General features: G+C 38.8%; 2 protein-coding genes across 3 annotated transcripts; one reads left to right on the top strand and one right to left on the bottom strand.

The window, feature by feature from the left end:
- Positions 1-104: 104 nt before the first annotated feature.
- On the top strand, positions 105-3,740 carry LOC105557386 (ATP-dependent DNA helicase 2 subunit 1-like). Its single transcript, XM_012004621.1, has 8 exons — positions 105-298; positions 375-546; positions 1,860-2,292; positions 2,384-2,480; positions 2,587-2,830; positions 2,942-3,103; positions 3,182-3,406; positions 3,560-3,740. Exons 1-8 carry the CDS (start codon positions 119-121, stop codon positions 3,679-3,681), a joined length of 1,635 nt encoding a protein of 544 aa, XP_011860011.1. The 5' UTR covers positions 105-118; the 3' UTR covers positions 3,682-3,740.
- A 2,488-nt stretch (positions 3,741-6,228) lies between these two features.
- Positions 6,229-8,423, bottom strand: LOC105557387 (mitotic checkpoint protein BUB3). 2 transcript variants are annotated; one of them, XM_012004622.1, is made up of 5 exons: positions 8,229-8,423; positions 7,804-8,156; positions 7,388-7,457; positions 7,008-7,318; positions 6,229-6,898 (listed from the first exon to the last, which is right to left on the bottom strand). In XM_012004622.1, exons 2-5 carry the CDS (start codon positions 7,996-7,998, stop codon positions 6,494-6,496), a joined length of 981 nt encoding a protein of 326 aa, XP_011860012.1. In that variant the 5' UTR covers positions 7,999-8,156; positions 8,229-8,423; the 3' UTR covers positions 6,229-6,493. The 2 variants fall into 2 exon arrangements, with proteins under 2 accessions (XP_011860012.1, XP_011860013.1); XM_012004623.1 differs by having other exon boundaries at positions 7,804-7,999; positions 8,229-8,422.
- Between the last annotated feature and the right edge of the window lie 81 nt (positions 8,424-8,504).

Genomic DNA, 8,504 nt, shown 5'->3' with positions numbered 1-8,504 from the left:
CTCTCTCTCTCTCTCTCTCTCTCTCTCTCTCTCTCTCCCCCCCCTCTCTCGCTTAGACAATTTCAATATTATAATGTTTTCTGAGACGTTATTGCAAAATAATTACTAGTAACCAATTATGCTGATAACAGAAATGGCACTCGACGTACAAGATTATAATATGGACGGGGAAGAAGAGTCGCAGACGAGTGAGTGGTACGGAGTACGAGAGGCTACATTGTTTCTCGTTGATGCTACGCAGAAGATGTTTGAGATAGAACCGGAGACGAAGCTCAGTCACATCCAAAAGTTTTTCAAGGCTAGTTGTAGTGTTGCATTTGTTGGTTTGGTTAACAACTTTACGTACAACTGATTGTCACTAACTATACCGGCAGTTGTACAAGCAAATCCTGAGGCAGAAGCTAGCGTGGAGTATGCAGGATTGGATGGGTGTGGTGTTATTTGGCACCGAGGGTAACGACACCAACTCGGCGTGGAAGAACATTCAGACTTTGCACGAACTCAGAGTCGTTACCCTAGACGACTTGCAGCTGGTCAGAAAACTGAGCAAGTATAATTATCATAATTAAAAGAAAACTTTGCTAGTTTTGATGCAATGCAAATTAAAGGGGGAACAAAAGTTGTGGATATTTTATTCTGTAACAATTGTCTCGAATTAAGTAGTAAATGTTTCGGCCTTAGTAAGCCTTCTTCAGTACAATTTTAAGGATGTATAGGACGTACAATCTTAGACAAAAGTGCATGAAATTGGAAATACTTCAATATCTACTCTTAACGCATAGTAAATCTAGATGTAAGAAACTTGAACGATAGTTGGAGTCTTATTTGTACTCCTACAAAGGTATTTTTCTCTTTACAAATGTTTTTTCCTGAATTATTTGCGATTTTTTTTCACTTATGAGCCTAAACTTTTGATAGTGAAAATACTCTGATTTCAATTCTTAATAACGTCAAATATTTTCAAAACTAAAAATTCGAGCCGACAGCACGAATATCTCAAGTTATATTTTATTATATTTTATTTCTTTAAAATGGTGCAGTAAAGACTATTGAAACTTGGTAGATATTTTCACCTATTCATATACTAGATGTATAAAAAAATTCAAAACACTGGTACTATTTGTTCTACATTTTTTTAGCTGTTTTATCCGTGAAGATCGGCTTTTCCCATAAGAGTACGTGTAAAATCAGTGTAAATTAAAATAGTTATATCTCAGCAACCGTTTAGTGGATGCATTTTTACTTTTCTCCAATAAATTAGGAAGACTAAAAGAACAATTTCACAAATTTTTAGCGACTTTGTACTATTTTGAAGATAGGTCCGATACATCCTTAAATTTCACATTGATCTTCAACAAGACCATGATACAATAATTAAGATTTTATCGTAAAGCATGAAAGTACAGATAAAAAGTTATCATAACAAGGCTTTAATAAGCCTTCTTCAGTACAATTTTTAATTTTATACTGATATTTAACAAGACAGTGATAAAATAATTAAGATTTTATCGTAATACATAAAAGTAAAAATAAAAAGTTATATTGAGAGAAATAACTTAGCATTAAGTAAATAAATTGAAATACAAGCGTTAAATTAAAAGCGTAAATATGAACACACATAAATCAGAGGCTTTAGCTAATATATATTTCATAAGAAATGAGTACAATAGTTTGTGTATACGAATCTAATTGTAAGTATTGTTCTGCAAAAGTTGAGTTGTAATGAAGAATTGTAAATTGAAACCAATTGTTTAAGAGATAGAAATTAATTATTAATGTTCACTTGATCAATTCCAATCAATGGTGAGTATAACACGGTGAAAGAGCGCAAGCTGACGATTCCCTAACGATTTTCACAGTTAAGAGCGGCATGAAGGGTTACCAGAGCATAAAATCCGACGACGCTTATCCACTTGATGATGCACTGACATACACCAAGGACATTTTCGGAAAGATAAAAACTGTCCTCACCAAGCGCAGGATAGTTCTGATCACTTGTCACAGTTCTAAACTCCCAGACGACGAGAAACATCGCATCCGATCGAAGGCGGCATCCTTGAAAGACGTGGATATTAAACTGCACGTGATCGGTTTAGGAAAGGATTGGACGCACGATCAGTTCTACAAAGATTTGGAGATGCTGTCGAGGAAAACGGACGTGGGTGTCTACAGAATGACATCGCTGATGGACCTAGTGCAACAGATTAAAGCGCCGTCGAAAAATATCGCGCGATTATGCTTCCAGATGTACGATGGCCTGGAGATTGATTTGGTCGTGCGTACTCTGGGCAGGTGGGTCCTCGCGTCAGCGAGAATAATATTAATTTCCGCAACATCGTCGCCGGGTATTTGTAAGCGACAATGCAAGCGTCACTTTTTACAGAAAGCGTAGATGCTTGCGAACCAAGCCGCTGAGCAAAGCGACCAATCAAGTTTTGTCGAGATCGACGTATTTCAAGAGCGAGGATCTCTTCAACGAGGTATATTTTCTCGCATAACGTAATCGAAAGTTTTAAAATACACGCGTCGGACGCCTTGGAGTTTTTCTTTATCTCTCATGTCTGAATTTTGCTTGATTTATTGTAGGAGAACAGCGACAGCGAGGAACTTGATTTACCTTTCGTGATACCGGAGGAAGTTAACTTAGAAAGTAAAGAGTTAATCGGCGGTACGAAGCTGCGTTTCACACAAACGGAGCTCTACCGGTTAAAGCATACGCATCCACCGGGCATCAAGATAATCGGCGTGAGGCCTATACCCGACGATCTTTTCAGATACCACGTTAAACGGAAGTACTTTCTCAGGGCGGATTACAGTAGCACTCGTAAAGGTAATGCGATATGAAGTATATACGATTTTGTTTTAACGCAGGAAATCTATGCGTGATATCGCAATGTTTAATTACTACAAAAGTAATATGGTCTTTGTTTTTTTCTCGCAGACAATCTGTTGTTCTTCGGCGCTTTATTAAATAAATGCGCCGCTAAAGGGAAAATGGTAGTGTGCACTTTTACGCTTCGGATGAACACTCAGACTAATCTCTGCTACATGATTCCGAATGCTGACCTGGGTGGCTTTTATCTATCGAAAGTAGCGTACCAAGGTATATCTACCTATACTTTGCGGAAGAACGCTATTAAAGAGAAATATTCCTTACTTAACGAGTTTAATTTTGTATCAGGGAATATAGGAGACAAGAGCGAAGCGTTGATACATTATGACACCCAAAATCGTGTAACCGACGAACAAGTTGCTCTGTGGAAGAAAACGATTGACCAACTCGACATGGACTACCATCCATATAAGTTCAAATCCTATAAATTGGAGTGTCAGATACAAATAGTGGAGAAGTTAGCTTTGGACAAAGAACCCGGGCCTTCGCCGATTGACTCCATCGAGCAATCATGTGAGCAACATCAATTACAGTAACAATTCGAGAGAGAGAGAGAGAGAGAGAGAGGGGGGGGGGAAGAGACATATGTATACAGAGGACAAAAATCTTACTACTTTGACAGGAGAGAATGAATTTATATCGAGTTTATACCAAATTCTTTTTCAGTTTTGAGAACCTACAAGAAAACAACCGATTTAACGCCTGAGTTTAAGAACATGTATCCTGATACAAGCAAGTCTGACGGTCCGACAAAAGCAAAAAGGGTTAGAAAAACCAAGGAAACATAATTATTCAACAATTGTGTGTAAATGCGTAATACAGAATATATAATGTTGCGCGGTAAAAATATTTTTGATAATATATAGAATAAGTCTCATTTTATTGAACTTTGTATTATAAAGAGGAACTTGTAAGAAATTACTAGGTGCTACTTGCTAAATATGTTAGGTGTACGAATAAGTTTCCGCCGTTTTTTTTTATCAAAAATTGGGCATTTATTTTGAAAGAACGGAACCTAATGTTTTATTCGAAGTATTGTCCATCGCTTGCCACTACTTTTTCCCCCATCTTTCTGGCAGCATACGGATACCGCGTCGGAAGAATGCTTCAGCTTTTGAGGCTATCCACGAATCGACCCAATTTTTGGTATCTTCATGTGATGTGAAGTGTTGCTCAGACAGGCCATGCGCCGTCGATCGAAACAAGTGGAAATCAGAAGGAGCAATAGGTGCGTTCGGGGAGCGCGCTTTCAGCGCTAAAAGCGTCTTCTATCTTTGTTCGACGTACAGTGAGTGACGAAGATAGACTGACGTTTTCAGCGCTAATAGCGTCTCCCCGAACGCAGCCAATGTCTGGTGAATACGGCGGGTGGGTTAAGGCCCGGTCTACAATGAGTCGTTAGTCGTTGGTCAGAAGTCGCAACTATATGTTGATCCTTTTCCTTTCTGGGTGGAAGAAGCAGGACCGACATATAGTTCCGACTTCTGACTAACAATTACTCATTGTAGACCGGGCCTAAAACTTCTCAATTGAGTGTTTCCAAATAGGTTTTGACCGGCGCCGCAACATGTGGACGAGCATTATCATGCAGGAGAATAACTTTGTCGTGTCTGGAGTAGTAGTGGGCGCGCTTTTCCTTGAGTGCTCGACTCAATCTCATCAATTGTGTTCGGTAGACAGCCCCAGTAATGGTTTCGTTCGGTTTGAGCTACTCATAATACACGACATCAAGCTGATCCCGCCAAATACACGACAAGAGTTTTTTCCCATGAATATTTGGCTTAGCTGTAGATGTTGAAGCATGGCCAGGTGGTCCCCTATGATTTCTTCCTTTTTGGATTATCATAGTGGATCCATCTCCAGTGACTATACGGTGCAGAAAACCCTTTCGTTTATGCCTGGCAAGCAGCGTTTCACATGTGAAAAATCGGCGTTCAACGTTTCTCGGCGTCAGTTCATATGGAACCCAATTTCCTTGTTTTTGAATCATTCCCAATGATTTCAACCGATGTGAAATTGCTTGTTGAGTCACTCCTAATGTAAGTGCAAGTTCTTCTTGCGTTTGGCACGAATCTTGATCCAATAATGCTTCCAATTCCGCGTCTTCGTACACTTTCGGCCTTCCGCTACGTTCTTTGTCTTCGATGCCAAATTCACCGTTCTTAAACTTTTGAAACCACTCACGACAACTTCTCTTAAGGCAGCCGCACCATATGTTTCTACAAGCAATCGATACGCCTCTGCTGCAGATTTCTTCAAATTGAAGAAGTAAATCAACAGTTCCCGCAAATGACGCTTATTCGGCTCAAAACTCGACATTTTCGCACACAAAAGAATATACTGATAAAAAATCACTAATATTTTAAAGTTAGGTTGTTGACTGATGTCCAACCTTACGATAATGACGTTTTACATCTGACAATTTTAACCATAACTTACTGGTGGCGCCGACCTTTTCAAACGGCGGAAACTTATTTGTATGTACACCTAATACATTACCGTTACAGTAACAAAAGAAAAAGTAACGTCGTTACCAGTCTGTTACCAAAAAAAAGTAACGGTAACGCGTTACTTCCATATCCTGAATTGTCTGCTTTATTTACACATTTCAGCACTTTACGATCGAATACTTTTAAATATCTTGTATATACTTTTAAATGCTGTGCCACATTTTGTGTTAACAGTTGAAATGTAAAATTAATATAATAGAAAATAAAGAAGGGAATCAGTCGCTTTGTATTGGTTAAAGAAATCTTTTTGTGGCCGATGTACAGAGTCATTGCCTTCCCTATATTCTGCAATATACTTTACGCTTCAACTTAAACTTATTAACAAACGCCATCTCTTTGATAATTCATATTCGTTTTCTTAACAATCGGTTAAAAAATTTTTCAGAATTAATGTAAATTACGGCACACATTGCATTGTATACAAAAATTGTTTATTTTAAAAAATTTTGTAGATAGTTTATGATTATTGTTTCGGTTATATATAATGTAAAGTCACTTAGTAAATATATAAATTGTATACAGTGTACACAGTTTCTTATTTCAGCCTAATTATATCTTTATCTCTTATAATCTCATTAAAAGTAGAAAGTTTTGTATTTTCAGATCACGCACGCAGTACGTATAGTCTAAAAGTCTAGTCACAGTATAATCTAGAATTCTAGATTGTGACATTAAAACATTTGATATGCAATCTATGTATAAATTATATAAGTATGATCAAGTCAAGGTCAAAACCATCGTCTAAATGTCGATAGTATAGAAGATGGAAACAAAAGTATCGTGATATCGTATAGAGGTGAGAATATGACAATGTCATGAAAATCTGTACGGATACAAATCAGATTTATTTCCTGAAAAATTGGACAAGAAAATTTTTATAAAACGTACAACTTATTGAACCTTTTGCAAGTCGTCACACCATGTTATTTCCATGAAATGCATATAAATTACCGCAATCAGAATATTTACAATTATTCACAATGTGCATTTCTACTACCATTCGTTCCTCTACTTGAATACATGGAAATTCACAAGTCTTACTGATCACACACTTTTATCATTGTATTTGCATTTTGTATAAACTTGCTATTTACTTTGGCTTGGTCTCCTGATCGTTGACGTATCTTATGTAAATTTCTCGCTCGTCACTGCCGCCCGGCGGAATTTCGGCCTCGTTTAAATACGAAACACCTATTGCGAGGACGGAACCATCGTGGCTAAAACTGAGCGCGGCCACGCCAGCGTTGTACCGGTGAAACTGGCACAGTCGTTTCTTATTAAAGCCATCCCAGATATTCACGTAACCATCCGAGCCGCCGGTCGCGAACGTATTATACGCGGAGTGGAAGCTAATAGCGTTCACTGGATAAATATGCTCGACATTATTTTCCTTTATTCTGTGACACTTGAACGCGTACTTCTTCTTCTGGGCTTCCGGCATTGTGTCGAGATACTCGACGGCGACTCGACCCTCTATGCTACTCAATACATATCCCTGAACCAAATAAAAAAAATATATATATAAGGAATGCAAATACCATATGCTCAACATGTGCAACATCAGCTGAACAGTGCAAATAAATGGTGCAAAAGGGTATACGCACCTGTTCATTAGGGAAACCTTTGATGCAGCGCGTTTGGTACTTTAAACTACTTTCTCGTCTCTGGAACATCCCTGCCATGTTTCTTAAATCCCAAATGCAAACTTTTCGTTTCGCTGTGCCCACCACGAATTTATCGCCGCACACGGACAGGGCAAGTACCACGTCAGGTTGCAAGTAACTACCGACGCAAGTAGGCGTTCGTGGATCCCAAAGTTTCACTGCGGCGTCCCAACCACCAGTTAATATTGCATTTACCGCTCCGCAATACTCTATCTTTCTGATTGGCTTCTCGTGTGTGCCCATTATCGATTCTACAGACAAATATACATTTGAGATAAAAGTATTAAGTGGAATAATAAAATTGAAGAATTTAGTAATACCTGTATTGCTATTTATGTCATACATTTTTAAGGTATTTCCTAAACCACCGCTGTATGCATGAACAGCGTCCTGTAAATAATTTTGTGACCAAGAGAATGATCAGTTATTAGAAGAAAACAATGGAAGCTTTTGGAAGTTAGATAATACAATAATAGAGCAGGCAAAAGATTCTTCTTCCATTCTGTAATCCTGCATGATAAAAAAATTTCAATATTTACTACGACAAAAATCAATACAAGTGAAATTGTAGTGATTTATGGTGATGCATGTTGTTAAAATGTTTTCAGATGATTGACTCTATCTCTTCTTAGATAATAAGATAGAAGAAGATAGAGAGTTTGACTGAACTCTGGCCAACGGTTAACAGACTTTTGTAAAACTGGCCTTAAGCGAGGCAAAAGAGATTGGCAGTTACCTGAAACGCGACGTCCAGTACCGGTAGGTCGTGATTGTACTTGAGCCTCATCGTGTTGGCGTGTATGTCGTACAGTCTGACTGTACTGTCCCACGACGATACTAATAGGAACTGCGTGGAGTTTGGTCCAAATTCGACCGCGGAGATTGCGTCGGTCGGCGGCGACTTTATCTTAAATTCAGTCCTGGACTCCATTCTGCGAAAAAGTGAGCGTGAGGCTCGGGCGAGCTCGAACGAGCTTTGACTAAAGCTTGGGTATCCGAAGAGTCGCAGTAGTGACACGAACGACAGGAAACCATCTAGTTATTCGGCAGCAATAGGTCGGCGCTAACAGCGAGTACGAGTCACGAATCCTCATAAACACAAAATATAACCTAAAATCCACGACAAGCGTGCGCTCAATGGAAAATTTCTCATATACTTACTTGATACAAAACAGCTGAGCAATACAGTTAAAAAGGGGAACTTCTGATGCTCGTATGTAATACGAACGTTCACGATTACCGGATCCTCGGAGTAATTAAAAAAAAGGAGTTTGAAACACCACGGTTACCGCGGTCGAGGCCCTACCACAATATAACCCAGTATAACCACAGACCCACAGTGCCTGCGTTCGTTTTCTCCATAGACCATAGAACTTATAAACATGGAAGGGGAAACGGATCGGCACAAGTGAAGCCACAGTATAACCAGTATGCCCA

The sequence above is a fragment of the Vollenhovia emeryi genome, unplaced genomic scaffold (assembly GCF_000949405.1).
Source record: "Vollenhovia emeryi isolate VEMERY1.0 unplaced genomic scaffold, V.emery_V1.0 DF939499.1, whole genome shotgun sequence".
Classification (NCBI taxonomy): domain Eukaryota; kingdom Metazoa; phylum Arthropoda; class Insecta; order Hymenoptera; family Formicidae; genus Vollenhovia; species Vollenhovia emeryi.
Note: the sequence above shows the minus strand (reverse complement) of the source record. Positions and strands in the feature narration are given on the sequence as shown.

Excerpts from the sequence above, each read along its gene's own strand:
- LOC105557386 (XM_012004621.1), top strand. The coding sequence starts at position 119 with ATGCTGATAACAGAAATGGCACTCGACGTACAAGATTATAATATGGAC. Across the intron at positions 2,293-2,383 it reads GTCGTGCGTACTCTGGGCAG|AAAGCGTAGATGCTTGCGAA; the intron begins GTGGGTCCTCGC and ends CACTTTTTACAG. Across the intron at positions 3,407-3,559 it reads TGACTCCATCGAGCAATCAT|TTTTGAGAACCTACAAGAAA; the intron begins GTGAGCAACATC and ends ATTCTTTTTCAG.
- LOC105557387 (XM_012004622.1), bottom strand. The coding sequence starts at position 7,998 with ATGGAGTCCAGGACTGAATTTAAGATAAAGTCGCCGCCGACCGACGCA. Across the intron at positions 7,458-7,803 it reads TACTGGACGTCGCGTTTCAG|GACGCTGTTCATGCATACAG; the intron begins GTAACTGCCAAT and ends AATTATTTACAG. Across the intron at positions 6,899-7,007 it reads AAGGTTTCCCTAATGAACAG|GGATATGTATTGAGTAGCAT; the intron begins GTGCGTATACCC and ends TATTTGGTTCAG.